An 18,068-nucleotide genomic window follows, 5' to 3' on the forward strand; every position below is an offset into this window, starting at 1 on the left:
GTAGATCAATTAACATGTTTTTTTGAGTGCTGTTTTTCAGTCTGTAAAATTTCAAGGGTCCTTACAGCCATAAATTAAAATGGGATTATAAAATGGAAAATATATCTGATGAAGCTAAAAGCCTGGACAAAATTAACTGAGCCAACTGTAAAGGTTCAAAGCAGACTTCTGGTTCAGAACAAGCAGATGTATGTAGCCAATTCCAATGGGTAATTTTCACGTTTTCTATCTAGGTATCTTTTTCTTTTCTTTTCTTTTTTAAGAATTCAAATGACTTAGCTAATGGCTACTGCTCGTTCATCTTCACTTTTTTTTGAGACACAGTTTCACACTGTCACTCTACAATCTCGGCTCACTGCTAACCTCTGCCTCCTGGGTTCAAGTGATTCTTGTGCCTCAGTCTCCTGAGCAGCTGGGATTACAGGCGTGCACCATCATGCCTGGCTAATTTTTGTAATTTTAGTAGAGACAGGGTTTTGCCATGTTGCTCAGGCTGATCTCAATCTCCTGACCTCAAGCAATCCACCCACCGTGGCCTCCCAAAGTGCTGGGATTACAGGTGTGAGCCACCATGCCTGGCCCCATCTTCACTTTATGGATCTATGCAAAATAATGCAGGTAAACCTCTAACATTTTGCTACAACATTAGACTACAAGCCAATTAGATACAGGAGAGAAGATCTAAAATACATAGTAAGATAAGCGGTTAAATCAGAAACCTTAAACAGCTATATTTATGTTTTCTTTATATGTCACTTCACAATTAATAAAGCCTATTTTTGTCTTCCAAAAATGAAAATTGCCCTTTAGAATTGCATTTCTGAAAATGAGAGATTTTATAAAAGAAAAAATTGAGATCTGTTTAAGATTTTATGAAGTTATTGTCATATTCTATGTATAAAGAGATATGTCAACAAAAGATATGTAAAAATGTGATTTTTTTCTTGAGATGGAGTCTTGCTCTGTTACTCAGGCTGGAGTGCAATGGTGCAATCTTGGCTCACTGCAACCTCCGCCTCCTGGGTTCAAGCAATTCTCCTGCCTCAGCCTCCTGAGTAGCTGGGATTATAGGCATGCACCACGGTGCCCAGCTAATTTTTGTATTTTTAGTGGAGATGGGGTTTCATCATGTTGGCCAGGCTGGTCTCAAACTCCTGATCTCAGGAGAGCCGCCTGCCTCGGCCTCCTAAAGTGCTGGGATTACAGGCATGAGCCACTGTGCCCAGTCAAAATGTGATTTTTATTAAATGATTATTTTGCTAGATGAAGTACCTGAACTGATTGTCTTTATTTGTCAAAAACGGAAACCAATGAACTTCTAAGAAATATTTAAAAAATGGAAAATATATTTTATATGTAAAATTTTTTCCTATAAAAAGTTTTTAAGCATTCTAATTATGTTAAAAATTATATCTCAAGCATTTTCAGTGCTAGGAATTGATCTTAAGGTATACTTACACAAATTTAAGATATATATGAAAGGATATTTACAGCAGCAAAAAAACACAAATGAATTAAATGTCCACCAATAGAGTACTGGGTAAAAAAAATTACACACCGCTATACAATGGAATACTAATGATGGCACATCATGTCACTGAGGGAGAGGTGGGGAAATGGTCACATGTGACAGCACCATCAGTTCAGGATGACTGGGTTGCTGGCCAGAAAATTAGGAGTAAGGCAGAACTGGCTATTCATGTGAACAACATTTAAAAATCAGAAGTATAAAAGTGTTTGCCTATATTCATATAAAGCTGAGAAGTATCTTCTTCAAATAAATAACTTCACCACAAATGACTGATCTTCTGGATTTAAGTTTACAGAACATTTTTTTACTGGAACCATTGATCCAAATGATGTGGCATCCAACAAAACTTAGCTATAGGTTGAATGGCATCATAAATGTTACACATTTTTTAAAAGGCATTTTACATAATTGCCATAAGAAACAATGACAGCAAACTGGAAGCTTGCTGGCTACATGGCTGTCTTTGAAGTCCATGTAGTAAGAATGCCCTACAGGAGAGACTATCTTAGAAAAGTGATTCCAGTGACTAATACCTGAAATAATGTCCAAAACTCTCTAGTTTATGATTAATTCTTAGATAGATTCGGGCTCTGCTGTATTTTATTAGAAAATAAGTTAATATTCTGGCAAAAATCTCTAATATCTGAATCAAATATAGGTTTATGCCTGCAAAATAGGGCAGGTTGGTTTATAAATTTTTTAGAAGATCATTAAATAGTAACAGAGAAAGTAATTTCATATTCTCTCTGTCTCTATGAGAGAATAGAATTACCTCCTTTGTTTACCAGTTGGGTTGAAAACAAAGAACATACCCAGATATAGAAGAAAAACCAAGAAAATACCCCTCCATTAAAACATATCCCACATACAAAGTTTCTAGAAGACTTAATAACATCAATTTTGTCCAGATTTGACTCTTGCTTCAAGGAGCTTACATACTATTTAAGAATAAATGATGGGATTCAGGACTTAAAAGCCAAAACAAGAGTACTCTCCATTTTCTCTATTATGCTTTCCATTTCTGTGGTTGTGGAATCTTCTTTCATAGACCCTAGGTCTACCTTCTCTGTATTCTAATTGGGCATGAACCTTTTCCATCACCAGTCCTAGCCCCAATAAATAATTTTCACCCATTCAATTTACCACATATATCTAGCTGTTCTCGTTTATTTTGTAAAAGGAAAAGTGCTCAATTATATTGATTTACATTTTGTATGGTTAGATGATTAATAATATAGAATAAGGAGGAAGAAAATGATTAAAAATAAAACTTTGTAAGGCAATTTAGTCTTAAAAGTGATTTTAACCTTTATCAAACTTAATTCTCAAAATAACCCTCTGAGGCGGGGTGCAGTGGCTCATACCTGTAATCCCAGCACTTTGGGAGGCTAAGTGGGATGGATCGCTTGAGCCCAGGAGTGCAAGACCAGCCTGGGCAACATGGCAAAACCCCATCTCTACCAAAAAAGCAAAAAAAAAATTAGCTGGCTGTGGTGGCATGCACCTATAGTCCCAGCTACTCGGGAGGCTGAGGTGGGAGGATAGCTTGAGCCTAGGAGGCAGAGGGTGCAGTGAGCTCACACCACTGCACTCCAATAAAATAAAATAAATATAACCTTCTCAAATAAAATAAAAATAACCTAAGATAGGCATTGCTACAGAAGGAGAAACTGATGCTGAGACAGGTTAAATGACTTGCTTAAGGTCATGGGATGGCAAAGCTGATATATGAAAATTTGTCTTTATCTCCAAATCCAGTGGTCTTTGCATCACTCCATGTTAACTTAAACTATTCAAGAAAGCACATTATGTTATAACAACTACATTGAGCTAACAAAATTAAAGAATTCAACACCATATCTGTATTCCTTCACAACTTATGTGCAATAATCTAACTTTTACAATATTAAAGTATTGAAATGTTTATTATTCACAGTAAGAAGCATAAATGACATTTCCCAAAGAAACACAAAACCAGAGAAACTAGTGTAATGAACCCAATGTATCCATCTTTCAACTTCAATAATTACATATATATAATCAAAATACTATTCATTCCTACTCCCATTGTTACTCTTCCAACCCCAGATCAGTCTGAAGTACATTCTGGAAAGCATATGATTTCATTTGTAAATACCTTAGTATATATCTTTAAAAGATTAATCTTTTTCAAAAAATATAATCACAATACCATTATCACACATAAAAAATTAATAATTCCTAAAAATCAACCATATAATTTTTTTAACTTAGAAATAAACTGTACTTTGTTATCAGTCTCCACCTTCTGAAATAGGTGCAAAATATTTCATTAAAGCATTCTGATGTCCCCTTAGGAGGTGACTTAGCATCCCAAGAAACATTCCATTTCAAAATTACAAATTCACTGTGCCACAGAAACTCCTCCAGGGATAGATGAGGACCTCCACAATGGAAGAACCAGATGGATAAAACACTTCATAAGTATTTACTAGAGCAGAAGAATAACATATACTAGCCTATGGCCTAACATAAAGAGTTCAAATCATTACCCCCAATTATATGACAATCCAATCAATATACAGAATGCTGGTCATAGAGCACTGATAAAGTCAGGGATTTGTTTGGTATAATCCTATTACAGACAGTACCAATTTTTAAGTTTCCCTTGGTGAAGTCCTATAGCAATGTGCAACCATGTTTGATCTAAACTGTATCATGGAAAAAAAGACAATCCTAAGATCTTCCAACAGGCAGAGGTACAAGCCATTCCTCCTTATCTACTGCTCTTACCATATTAGAAAGCACAATACTATTCAAAACATTCAGCAAGACAAACATCTTATTATGTTCATATTCCACTGAAGTTCAATATGTGCCAGAGAACATGCTAATTATCATGGCTGCTGAGGAGCAACCATAGCTGAGGAGCTAATGCTCAAAGGGAGAGGTGAGGAGGAAGACAGCACCATAAAAACACATTCATTTAATTTTAATATAGTTGGTGGTGCTAAGAAAAATGCGCAGATTGTACTATGAGTACACGGAGGCCACAGAGCCTAACTACGGAGCTTAGAAATGGTTTCCAGGAGGAGATAATCTTTGAGCTGTATCTTAGATATTGAGTAGAATTAGCTAAACAAAGAAAGTGGGATGGGAATTCAACACAGCGTATAGTATGAGCAAAGACACTGAGACATAAAACAGCACGACATGCAGGAAACCAGAGCTCAAAGTGCAAGTTGAAGAATGGCAGGAAGTAAGGTCCAAGGAATAGGCAGAAGCCAGATAATGGAAGATCTTGTGTTCTATGTTCAGCTTGGCTCAGTGACAAGGAGCCACCCTAGGTTTTGAGCAGAGAGGTTGCACGGTTAGCTCTCTGTTTTGAGACTGAGCCCACTAAGTGACAAATCAAAACGATGGGTTCCAAGAAGTGAAGAATGGAGGGAGCCTGGAAGGAAGATCCTGAGGATCTCAATTATAGCTATGGTAGTGTAAAAAGTAAAGTAGAGGTTCCTCTTCAAAGACTTTCCTCCCCATCTAATTAGGAATAAATAGTAACTTCTCTTAGAAGCAAAATTTATTCAAAAATTATTCAATGTGCTAACATTCTTAAATATCTGCTAGCCACAATAAGGAAATCAATGTACTTTATGTTCTTAGCTCCCACAATTTAGCCTAAGTATTTGCCCTAGCATGCTTATACTGGTCCAAGCAAGCATTAGGTCATAACCTGTTCCTCTTCCTTCTTTAAAAGTGTTTTTACCTTTCTCAACATTCCACAAGTTACTTCCTCCTTCATTTGTTCCCCTCTACCTTTGCCTCTTTTAAAAAGTTCTAAGTTGCTAGCCACTCGGGACAAATACAAAATGTGAGGTCCAGTTCCAGCCAATGGAAACCAGACACAGCAGTAGGGTGGATGCGTCAGGTTATAAATGACCCTGTCTCCTTTGTTCAGTGTACTCTCGTGGCAAAACTGCTGGCGAGTGTGCCCTTTCTGCAGGAAGTAAAAATGGCCTTACTAAATAAATTAATGTTCAAGTGATATTTCTTTACGGCACCAGGCAACAAACATTTCATACAACTGGAAGGACGCACATGAGTAGATGAATCTGAGAAACATTTAAGAGATGAAACCAGCAATACTTCATGCTGGATACAGAATGAGAAAGGAAAAAAGTATATAATTCCCAGGTTTCTGGAAGTTTATGTAACGGGTAGGATGAGAGCATTTCATATATTAAAATCTCATCTTAATTATCTTAAATGTCTTCCATTTTATTTTACTTGAAACTCTTTAATAGAAATGTCCTCATCTTACCTATGTTAACTTCCTTGGCATGAACCTTCCTAACATGAACCATTTACTCTACAGGATAATAAATCTCCTATTTCCTAAATATGTTAAGATAGCTAAAATTTGGTACACCCTCCTTCTGAGATTTTGAATTCTATTAATTGCTACAATATTCTGATGTTTATCTAATAATTAACTTGTAACAGTTTTGATAAAGAATCTATTACCAGCTGGGCATGGCAGCTCATTCCTGTAATCCCAGCACTTTAGGAGGCTGAGGTAGGTGGATTGCTTGAGCCCAGGAGTTCGAGACTAGCCTAGGCAACACAGTGAGGTCGCATCTCCACAAAGATTTTAAAAATTTGCCAGGCACGGCTGTAGTCTCAGCTACTCAGGAAGCTGAGGTGGGAGGATTGCTTAAGCCTGAGATGTTGAGGCTGCAGTGAGCTGTGATCATGCCACTGCACTCCAGTCTGGGAAACAGAACAAGACTCTGTCTCAAAGGGTAAAGAAAAAAAGGGCAGGTGCGGTGACTCACGCCTGTAATCCCAGCACTTTGGGAGGCCGAGGCAGTGGATCACCTCGAGACCAGCCTGGCCAACATGGCAAACCCCATCTCTACTAAACATACAAAAATTAGCTAGGCGTGGCAGCGCACGCCTGTAGTCCCAGCTACTCAGGAGACTGAGGCAGGAGAATTGCTTGAACCTGAGAGGCAGAGGTTGCAGTGAGCCAAGAGTGCACACCACTGCACTCCAGCCTGTGGGACAGAGCGATACTCCATCTCAAAAAAAAAAAAAAAAAAAGAACATATTCCCTAATCACCTTACTAAATGATTATAATATTTAAGTTTGCATTTTGCATTTATTTTATCATTTAGTGCAATTACCAGAACTTCCAGAATAAATGTTAATAATCATAGTGCAGATAGCCTTGTTTTGTTCCTAATTGCATTAGAGACGTCATTAATATTTTATCACTAAATATTAAACTGGACATTGGTTATCATGTTCACAAAGTACCCACCTATTCCGCTTTTATTTAATACCCATTCCTTCAAAATGCTCATTTACAAAGGCTGAGCTCCACACATGGATGGGGGTGGGCTGCATGCCCTCACAGACTGTCACTGGGTGCATGGTGTCTGTGGGTGACACTGACTAAGCAGCCTATCTAGAAGGATGCAATAGGAAGGTCTGTATGCAACCCTCCAGGAGTGAGGAATGAGAATGGCACCCTGGCTTGCAACAGGCAGTGCCTGGGAGGATGACAGGTAGTGGTGTTCTAGGCCATCCAAGGAATAAGGGCCAAAGTCTGGGAGGCAGAGGAACCTATGGGGTTTGGGGAATGGAGGGTGTGATGAGGAGGTATGGAGGGCAATGAGGTGGGCAAGGCCAGGAGATGGGGACTTCACACTTGGTGTTCTGGACCTCGAGGTGCAGCAGGGTTACAGCCTCGGAGTCCCAGGGTAAGTGTATGTTACATCCTGGAGAGAAGCTTTCTCAAAACCTCGAGCTCTACCTCCCCCACCTGTCTGTGTGGTTTTTTAGAGAGTTACGTCTGTTACAGGGCTTTTTCTCCTCCTTAAAATGTTCAACCCACATTTAAAAAAACATTTGCATTAGCTGCCAACATTTCAGAATTTGGAGACAGCATATTAAAGATTTACATTTCCGGCCGGGTTGGTGGCTCATGCTTGTAATCCCAGCATTTTGGAAGGCCGAGGCAGGCAAATCACTTGAGGCCAGGAGTTCAAGACCAGCCTGGCCAATATGGCAAAACGCTGTATCTACTAAAAATACAAAAAATTAGCTGGGCATGGTGACACACACCTATAATCCCAGCTACTCGGGAAGCTGAGACAAGAGAATCGCTTTAACCTGGGAGGCAGAGGTTACAGTGAGCCAAACTCATGCCACTGCACTCCAGCCTGGGTATCAGAGTGAGACTGTTTCAAAACAAACAAACAAACAAACACTTCAGATTTTCAGATTTCCTGTGCTCTCCTGAAAAATCAGGAAGACTTGCCCACTCTATACCTTCATTCTGCCCAGCTATCACTTACTTCCTGGCTTGCTTCACTCCTTTCCTGATGTGTATGTCTGATTTGGATCCTGATCTAGATCAGTGGGAAGCATCCCCCACAACACACATACATTTGCATAACATATTACATATAAGGTGTAGCCAAATGGAGTGTGCTGTATTTATGAAAGATACTTGTGGATGCAGAACAAAGGTGGGAACACTGGTCCCTACAATCTGCAACCTTTTACCTGGAATGTAGACAGTCCATTTGGGCATCCAAGGGAACACTGCAGGTCCTAGAGGAGCCAGGCCATTTCCCTAGGGCCCATGAAGCTTGTGAGAGAATGTGGGTGCCTTTCCTCAGCCTGACTTGCTTTCTGAAGTAAATTAGAGATTACCACTACTTCATATAAAACTGTGGTCTTATGTATTAAATCAGCAAAACAACACAAAATGTCACTAGACATTAAGCTTAAAAATGATAGTTCTTTTGAGCAGTGCTTATTTGTATTTTAATAATAACGTATTTACATTAATGTGGATTAGGTAAATATTTAAAATAGTAATAATGGTAGTGAAATAAAATTTCCTTTAAAGATAAAACAAAAAGCCAGGTGCAGTGGCATACACCTGTAGCTCCTGCTACTCTGGAGGCTGAGGCAGGAGGACTGCTTGAGCCCAGGAGTTTGAGACTTGCCTGGGCAATATAGTGAGACTCCCATCTCTAATAATATAGCAGTTAAAAAGTAAAATTAATAAAATAAAAAAATACAAAAAAGGAAATGAGAAGGGAATCAAAACAATACACTACAAAAAATAAAAATAAATCAAAAATAAAAAGTTCATTTCTAAAAGATCACCACTAAATTACAATGCAAAGTTAGGTCCTTCAGCTGACCACATTTTTAAAAACTCCATCTTTTAGCCCCAAAGATTTTCAAACATATTTCATTTACATATTTGCATTATATAAAAAGTTACAAATTATAAAGAAATTATTCATAAATTCTTCCAGAGAACATTAAACAAACCATAGTACACAATTGGTCTCTACTTCCATTTTTCTATAGAAAGGACACAAAAACTTACAACAAAAAGAAAATATTGTCTACAGACAATACTATGGCTGGTATATTTGAGTATTTTCATCTGAAACTTGAAATGGTCATCAGAGTTAAAAACATTTTAAAATAAGGATTAAAGGTCATCCATTAAGACAGCAATAGTCTTACCTGTAACGAATATGAAAAGAATGGTCTTCCCTCATGCTTATCAAATTTTCCTCCATCAAGTCATATTATAAGCTGAATAAAATGAAATTATTTTATTTTGTGCCAATCCAGTCCTTTACAATGTAGAATTATTTGTAGAACATTATCCGGTTAGTATATGAATGAGTTGGTGTTAATACATCCTAAGCTCCTGTTTCTTCTTTATTAATAACGAAAGGAGGTCAATGTCAGACAGCTTAAAGGTTCAAAATGTGTCCCAAATCCTTGCATCTCTGGCCCTTTCAGCAGCACTTCAGCAACATTTCTGCAAAAGGAATACAAGATGCTTTGCTTGAAGTTCTATTTTCAAAGAATAACCTATAGTAACCCTGAGCTGTACATAATCACAAGCTAACTCCACAGACTGCTGTCATGTCAATCACTACAGAAGACAGCACAGGGCTTAACTGTCATCATGGAGCTTCTAAATAGGGGTGGGAATAGATGAGATTTGAGAACTGTAATTTTTAAAATGTTTGAAATTTAATAATTTTATGTAATATTTTCTGCTATAAACAAAAAAGAATAACAGTAGGTATCATATTAGCATCTAAAAACAAAATTGCCACTTTTAAAAACTACTACTAACAAATCAAATGAAAATTCAATAATTATTTGAAATAGTCAACTCCAAACTCAGTAAATTTATTTCTTCAAAGAAGATATCACACTGATACTTAGGTTATAGTTGGATTCATTTGCTTTCAAAATATATTCTACTTAGACTCTTTAAGGTCTTTAAAATGTTTTTTATTAATATTGGGTAGGTACAAAAGAAATTTGGGAAATATGTATATGGTAAAAAGAATGACACAACAAATATTTATATAACACCATTCAGTTTAAAATAAGAACATTACCACTGCCTTTAAAGTCTCCTGGGTAGTCCAACCTAACCCATCTCCTTCCTTTTCCCTTTAAGGTGATTTCTAAACTGAATTTTGTTCCTTATTCCTTTGCTTGTCTTTACAACTTTACTACAAATGTCGGTATAGTCCTAAATAAGATACCATTTAGTTTTGTATGATTTTGCTGAACATTATGTTTCTGAGATTTTTCTCAATTGTTGTGCATAGCTACAACTTGCATGTATATTCCATTGTATACCAAATGTATTTTTCATTCTGCTGTTGATGGACATTTTGATTATAGTTTTTTTGATTGCTGTTACTAAAAGTATTAATATTCACGCCACTGCACTCCAGCCTGGGTGACAGAGCAAGACCCTGCCCCAAAACAAAATGAAACAAAAAACTACCATGAACACTGTTATTAATAACTCAATGTACTAGTTAAGGCCAGGTGCAGTGGCTCATGCCTGTAATCCCAGTGCTTTGGGAGCCCGCGGCAGGTGATCACTTGAGGTCAGGAGTTCAAGACCAGCCTAGCCAACATGGTGAGACCCTGTCTCTACTAAAAATACAAAAATTAGCCAGGTGTGGTGACGCACGACTGTAATCCCAGCTACTCGGGAGGCTGAGGCATGAGAATCACTTGAACCCGGGAGCCGGAGGTTGCAGTGAGCCAAGATCATGCCATTGCACTCCAGCCGAGGCGACACAGTGAGACTCTGTCTCCCCACACCAAAACAACAACAACAACAACAAACCTTCAATGTACTAGTTAAGCAGCTAAAGAGAGAATGATAAGCAGACAAAAAATAATAAAGAGAAGTTCAGAGAAAAGGAGAATAAAATGAGCAGCTCTATAATATATCTAATAGGAGGGTGAGAAAGAAATAGAGGAATAAAGGCAAAATCTTCAGTGATCAAGACTGAGAATTTTAAAATAAAAACAAATCTATACCGATACATTAGACAGAGCTACAGCACATCAGATATAAAGTATAACCTCTGAGATAACAGTTGAGAAAGACAAAGAAGGATATACATATGCATATATGAGATAAATTCACAGATAAACAATCATAAAGTCCTGGAATCTCAGTGTTATAAACAATCCTAGAGATCAGTTAGTCCACTATTTTACTATAGCATTCCTACATAGGTCATAAAGCAGCTAATCCTAATTTTGAATATTCCTATAAGAAAACTGTTCCATACTTTGAGCAATCCTTCCATTTCTACCCATTTGTTCCACTTCCTTCTGCTGCCATATACAATAAGGCCCAATTCCTCTTCTATATAACGTCCTTTTAAGTATTTCAGTTATAACATAAACCAGACTCTGAGTACTCACTGCTCTGTCAGTTAAGTACAGCTAGAGGTTAATAGGGAACAGAGCAGTAAGGTGAGAGGAGGGAAGGTAGAAAGAAACAGCCTTGGGAATACTGACGAAGTTTCCTAGAGGAAATGAGGTTTTCATATTAATAACAAGTTTAGCACGCAAGAAACACAAAATATTACTCCTCTGATCCCTTCCCTTGGCCAACAAAGGAAGCACTATCTTTTGTTGTTGTTTTGTTTTTTAGAGATGGGATCTTGCTATGTTGCCCAGGCTGGAGTAAAGTAGCTATTCACATCACAATCATAGCACACTGCAGCCTGGAACTCTTGACCTCACATGATCCTCTCGCTTCAACCTCCCAAGTAGCTGGGACTACAGGTGCACACCACAGCATTGGTTAGGAAACAGTATTTTAAGAAAGAACAAAAAGGTAGCAGCTATCAACACATCAGATCTCTTTTCCTTTTGTTCAGAATTCCATTGTGCCTTTTTTCCTTAATAAAAAAATTAATAAAGGGAATTAATATGGACACTCATAGCAATAGCTCCAAAGTGCATCCAGATTATACAAACTGTGAACTGGCAATGAAATTATCTCCCATTATCCACTATGAGGTTTGGGCTGTTATTTATAAAATGGAGCAGAGAGGTATTAGAATTAATTTACCTGAGAATTAAATTAAATTATAGTAGCCCTCCAGATCTGTGGGTTCTGCAGAGTGGATTCAACCAACTGCGTATCAAAAATATTCAGGAAAGAAAATGAATAGTTGTGTCTCTACTGAACATGTATAGACTTTTTCCTTGGCATTATTCCCTAAACAATACCGTATAACAACTATTTACATAGCATTTACATCATATTAGGTATCATAAGTAATCTAGAGAGGATTAAAAGTTTGTGGAAAGATATGTATAGGTTATATGCAAATACTGTACCATGTTATATAAGCAACTTGAGCATCCATGGATTTTGGTATCCTCAGGGGGTCCTGGAACCAATTTCCCACAGATATTGATATTAAATGTAAATATTTTTCTCAGCCAGGCCAGGTGGCTCACATCTGTAATCCCAGTGCTTTGGAAGACCAAGGTGGGAGGATCACTTGAGACCAGCAGTTCAAGACCAGCCCAGGCAATGTATAAGACCCTGTTTCTACAAAAAAATTAAAAAATCAGCCAGGTGTGGTGGACTGTGCCTATAGTCCCAGCTACTTGGGAGGATGAGGCAGGAGGATTGTTTGAGCCCAGGAGTTGGAGGTTATACTAATCTATGATCGCACCACTGCATTCCAGTCTGGGCCACAGAGTGAGATCCTGTCTCTAAAAAAATAAAATATTTTTCTCATCCATGAGTTCTTAATGAAATTCTAAATTTTGCAATCATTATAAAATGTTAATTTCATACTCCTTAAGAAGAAACATGTAGCATTTACATGTTTAACAAATTAACGAATAAGTAAATGAACATAAAGTTGCAAAATACTTTACTTGATGAAAACTGCATGTAGAACCATTTTTAAGACTATCAAAATAAGCAAGAAGACAGAATGCTATTCACTATTTCAATAAGAGCAATTTATAATATAGTCTTACTATTCTCAAGGGAAGAATATCCTTAAAAGTGCCTCTTACATTACAATCTCCATAACAATTAGGTATCACTTCACAAAAAAAAAAATCACTGAACAAACAAGCAATTCTTGATTCATGATTCATGTTTCAAGAACTCTGTAGCCAATTTAGCAATAATGTGTTCACTCATGTTCCTCATTACATGGAGTTAACAAATCTACCTCCTTGATACCATGCGTGTGTATGTAGTGTAAGACTAGTAAAATTTGCAACAAATATTAAATTACAAATTTGTTCATTAGGATAAGAAAAATTAACCACAGGACCAAGAATTGGAAAATAAATGATAGGTTTGTAAGGATACTGAGAAGTCATCAAGTTCAACCTCCAACCTTCATTATTATTTACAACTAACAATCTGCAAGGAACAAATCTATTTCCTAACAGCATCTTCCAAGCAATGCTCCAAAAACTGCAAAATTAACAAAATTGCTAGATCACAGCATCTAACCATAAAGAAAAGGCAATCATTTTTTCCATATCCCAGGAATTGACAGAAACATACAGAAAGATCAACTAGTACACAACTCTAACTGCCTCGCATTTAATTATCTAATTAGAAAGTCAAAATAGACTTCATTTAGACAGCTAGGTGGACTTTCAGGCACTGTCCAAGGTATGCAATCAGAGCAGACAAGAAAAGCTCTTTATCAGAGATCCTAGCCCTGCTTTACTCCATTGGCAGTAAAAAGTTTGCAAACCAGGTTACATTTTGTGCTTCTTTGAATTTGTCTAACCTATCTGATCCTGATTGCCACTTAAATGCCAATAACTTTTGGTCTGTTTCTTTGTTTGTTGTTGTTGTTGTTGTTTGTTTATTTGGTTTCTTTCATCCATGGAGCTGTACAAACTGGTAACATTCATCAGACAATAAATATATAATTTACTTTTCTTGCCTCCAGGTTAGATCATCTGAACTATATATAAACCTTTTTGGTAAACATAGCCATTTATTACTACCAATGATGGTCATCAGCTTCAATCAATTAATACATATACACGATCATTTTAAAGCTCAACAGTGAAATAGAAAGGAAATGGTCCTTTCCACTACGCACTTTTTTTTTTTTTAAGAGATGTGGTCTGTCACCCAGGCTGGAGTGCAGAGGTGACATCTTGGTTCACTGCAACCTTCACCTCCCGGGTTCAAGTGATTCTCCTGCCTCAGCCTCTTGAATAGCTGGGATTACAGGTGTCCAGCACCATGCCTGGTTAATTTTTGTATTTTTAGTTGAGACAAGATTTCGCCATGTTGGGCAAGCTGGTCTCCACTCCTGGCCTCAAGTGATCCGCCCACCTGGGCCCCTCAAAGTGCTGGGATTACAGGCGTGAGCCACAGCGCCCGACCCAAACACATTTTTAAGCAGAAATAAATTCCAAATGCGGAAATATTATAAATGCTTAGAAAGGGTCCCTAGGAGAGTTTGAGTTTAGAATTCTCCATAGCAAAATATATTAAGCATGATTTTGTCTTCTCTTCCCAAAAGTTATCAACATTCTGTGGGAAAATAAATGTTTCTATTCAATAATGTTTTGAGATAACATGGGAAGAATAATTCTAACTAAAAAGGACCAGGGAAAAATTTTGGAAGCAAGGAAGTTTGTACTGCACCTTGAAGGATGGGTCGATCTTATTAGCCAAATGAAGGAAAGGCATTACAGTCAAGGGAAAAGAATGGCTCAAGAAAAAGGGAGAGGTAGAAATGCGCAGAATGTATTCCAGAATAAGCACACAGTGTTCAGAGTAGTGAAAGAGAAGTCTGAGAAGGTAGAACAGTAACAAATTGTGAGGGACTCTGAATATGTGGCAGAAGCATATATTCATATTCAGCCTTTTTTTTTTTTTTTTTTTTTGAGATGGAGTCTGGCTCTGTCACCCAGGCTGGAGTGCAGTGGCGCGATCTCGGCTCACTGCAACCTCCGCCTCCTGGGTTCAAGTGATTCTCCTACCTCAGCCTCCTGAGTAGCTTGGATTACAGGCGTGCACCACCACACCAGACTAATTATTGTATTTTTAGTAGAGATGGAGTTTCACCATGTCGGTCAGGCTGGTGTCGAACTCCTGACCTAGTGATCCAACCACCTCAGCCTCCCAAAGTGCTGGGATTACAGGCATGAGCCACCGCGCCCAGCCTCAGCCTTTTATTTACACAATGGGGAACCTTGCTGGTATTTTTTCCCCACAAAGGAATAGCCAAGTTGGATCTCTGCTAGGAAGATAAACCAACAGCAACAAATAAGGCAGGAATGGGGAGGAAAGAAAAATACAACAAAAACACCAGAAACAACTACTGAATAGCAAGCATTCTCTTGTCATCTCACAACACCAAAGACATTGCTTTGCACATAAGAGATGCCCAACAAACTTTTATTTCTTGTCTGGGAAGAAGATAGGAATTATGACGAGGCCAAAGAATCCTGTAACAGCGAGAAAACCGGACTTTAATACATTTCTTTTCCACAGGAAAGACTGTATTCATATTTATGTAAGAAACTCAGAGAAGTCTTACTCTTCACTTATGTTTTGTATAAAGATGATTAAGAGGATATTGAAAATATAATGTGATTTATAAGATAATGAAGCAAGATGGTTCCAACAGAAAGACTGAAATATTTCTGCGAAGCTACAACACACAGCACCTAAAGATATCTTTAAAGTAGAATTTGTCCCTACAAATGGAATTCAGAGACACAGCAGAGATTTAAACAGACACACCGAAGCAATACAGTATGTGCTTTGGGATCAGCCCATGATTCGAAATTTCAGCACAGTGACTTATTAGTTATATGATCTTACGCTAAACTCTCAGTTGGTGTGGGCATAATGACACTTACCTAAAATGTGCTGTGATAATTACAGACATGATTTATAAAGCACCTGACCCAGCACCTGGCTCTGATACATAACAAAAGTACTCAACATAGTGCTGTAGTAATAACAGTAACTGTTATTATAAAATAGACAGATTTAATATATATTCAAATAAATTTAGAATAACCTAAATCTCTGTCACGTTTTCAATTTTAAAATTCCAGAGAATTACAAAATTTTAAAGATAGATCTTAGAAATATTTTATGTTTATGAAAAGGTCATTTTTAAAACTACTATATCTTATCACTGTTTTAATTAGTCTAGTAACCAAGTCTCAGATTTATATTAAACTATGTCTGTAACACCGAATGTCTGATTTAAGAACGTAAGAAAATACAACTAAACTGCTTATCTGGCCAGAGAAGATTTTGGAGACATGCCTCTACAACAACATCAGGCAACTTTTTACTTTGAAACCGCTCCAATACTTAAATTATAAATAATAGCCTGGGAGATAGCTTGCGAAAACGACTCATGGTAGTTGTAAAGAGGAGTAGGTGTTAGACCACCCCGATCCCTAAGGTCTCCCTCTCCTTACACACACCTTGTCAACCAACAGTGATCTACCCTTTTTAATGTTGTTTATTTACTTCTAAACAATCAACTAAAGCTGCTCCTGAATAGTGAGAACCCAAGCAAAAGTGGTATTTATCAGAAGCAATCACACCGGCTATTATCAGGCCAGAAATCTTCAGAACACCCTTCTAAAGTGGCAGCTTGAAAACTCAGCTCGGTTGGTCCTGTTAACTTCCAACACACCCCACGAAGGCTCCAACGCAAACTCGACAGAAAGGAAAGCCTAGAACCTACTTCGTTTAATTCTACAGTGAGATTAAATTATGCATCAAGGCAAATAAAATTTCCATCCTTACCCGTTTTCTTTAACCAGAGTTCAAATGCTACTAGTTCAAATGTTCTAATTGGTTACTATTAAAACAAGGAAATTACAGATTTTTTTTTCATTTTTTATTTGAAGGTATTCTATAGATTTCAGGAAAGGGTTTTCTTAACGTTTTATGTTTACTCACACTTTTTGCAGCAACTACCAGTTTCTATGGTAAATCGACCAGTGGGTGCCCAAAAGTTCACTAATTTAAACACGGTCAACGCAGGTATTTGCCATAAACTGCCTGGTTTAGGTAGGAAGCGCCCGACTCCAAGTGATTGCAATCAGCCTCGGATTGCATTCCACGGGGATTCGGGCTTTAACTCACAATTTGTTACTCACATTCAGAGTAGTAAGAAGTCGCTGGACCCTAGCATACTTTTTACCTTAAAAAAAAAAAAAAAAAAGACTCAGGAGTGAGATTCTTACGCTTTACTCTCATTTTAAGACTTTCCAACAAAAAAGCAGCAACTCCTCAAGCCGAGTTTCTGGTTTCTTGAGCATCGACGCCGCGTCCCCGCAGCGCCCACAGGTCCCGCAAGTCCCCCGCCCGCCCTCCGCCCAAAACAAAAGACGTCGCCCCCAGACCTCTGGACACAGAAGCTCCACAGGCACGCACACGCACCCCTCCCTGTCACCTCCCTCCGAGAGCCCCTCAAACGCCTCAGACCCCTCGTCGCGGCAGCGCTCACCTCCCGCGGACCGGCGGGTCCCGGGTACGCGGTGAAGGTGCAGCGGCGGCCTCCTCGGGCGACAGACGGGTGGTCACGGCCCCTCCCCCAGGCAGGGGCACCGCAGGAGGCCGGCGCGCCCCCTGCTCCCGCCCCCGGCAGGTCACGTGGGCCAGAGCTCGCAGCGCCCCTCGCTTCCCCGGAGCGTCCCTCCGCCACCTAGGGGTCCAGCCGCTCCACCGGCCTCAACGCGGCCCTCTGCGCCTGCGCCCCGGCTCCAGGCGCTCCATTCAAATCGACAACGCCCCGCGTCTTTCGGACCGGCCAATGGCTGACTGCGCCGCGGGGCGGAGCGCTGGTTGCCCCACTCTTCGCAGTCCTGGCGACCTGCGTGTCAAGGTGACAGGGGACTTGGGAGCTTGGTCCTCCTCTGCTCCGGGACGTGTCCTCAACCCTCAGATTGAAGTTTCTTTCCTGTCCCTTCTTTCTTCTTCAGACACTAAAAAGGAGAGCAATAAATATTGTCCAGAGTTGGCCGGGCGCAGTGGCTGACGGCTATACTCCCAGCACTTTGTGAAGCCGGGGCGGGCGGATCATCTGAGGTCGGGAGCTTGAGACCAGCCTGACCAACATAGAGAAACCCCGTCTCTACTAAAAATACTAAATTAACCTGGAGTGGTGGCTCATGCCTGTAATCCCAGCTACTCAG

General features: G+C 38.9%; 1 protein-coding gene across 7 annotated transcripts in view; it reads right to left on the minus strand.

Moving 5' to 3' along the window:
* GPSM2 (G protein signaling modulator 2) overlaps window positions 1-17,625 on the minus strand; it is a 55,538-nt gene extending 37,913 nt beyond the window's left edge. Inside the window, exons 1-3 of one of the 7 annotated variants that reach the window (XM_033198730.1) lie at window positions 17,381-17,486; window positions 17,031-17,074; window positions 9,069-9,372 (exon numbers count right to left, since the gene is read on the minus strand). In XM_033198730.1, the coding sequence (XP_033054621.1) occupies window positions 9,069-9,124 (56 nt within the window). In that variant the 5' untranslated portion in view covers window positions 9,125-9,372; window positions 17,031-17,074; window positions 17,381-17,486. Of the gene's footprint in view, window positions 1-9,068; window positions 9,373-16,830; window positions 17,075-17,380 lie in introns of those variants that run through there. The other 6 variants (XM_033198729.1, XM_033198728.1, XM_033198727.1 and 3 more) reach the window with 6 other exon arrangements.
* Between the last annotated feature and the right edge of the window lie 443 nt (window positions 17,626-18,068).

This window comes from Trachypithecus francoisi, unplaced genomic scaffold (assembly GCF_009764315.1).
Source record: "Trachypithecus francoisi isolate TF-2019V2 unplaced genomic scaffold, Tfra_2.0 Lachesis_group5, whole genome shotgun sequence".
Classification (NCBI taxonomy): domain Eukaryota; kingdom Metazoa; phylum Chordata; class Mammalia; order Primates; family Cercopithecidae; genus Trachypithecus; species Trachypithecus francoisi.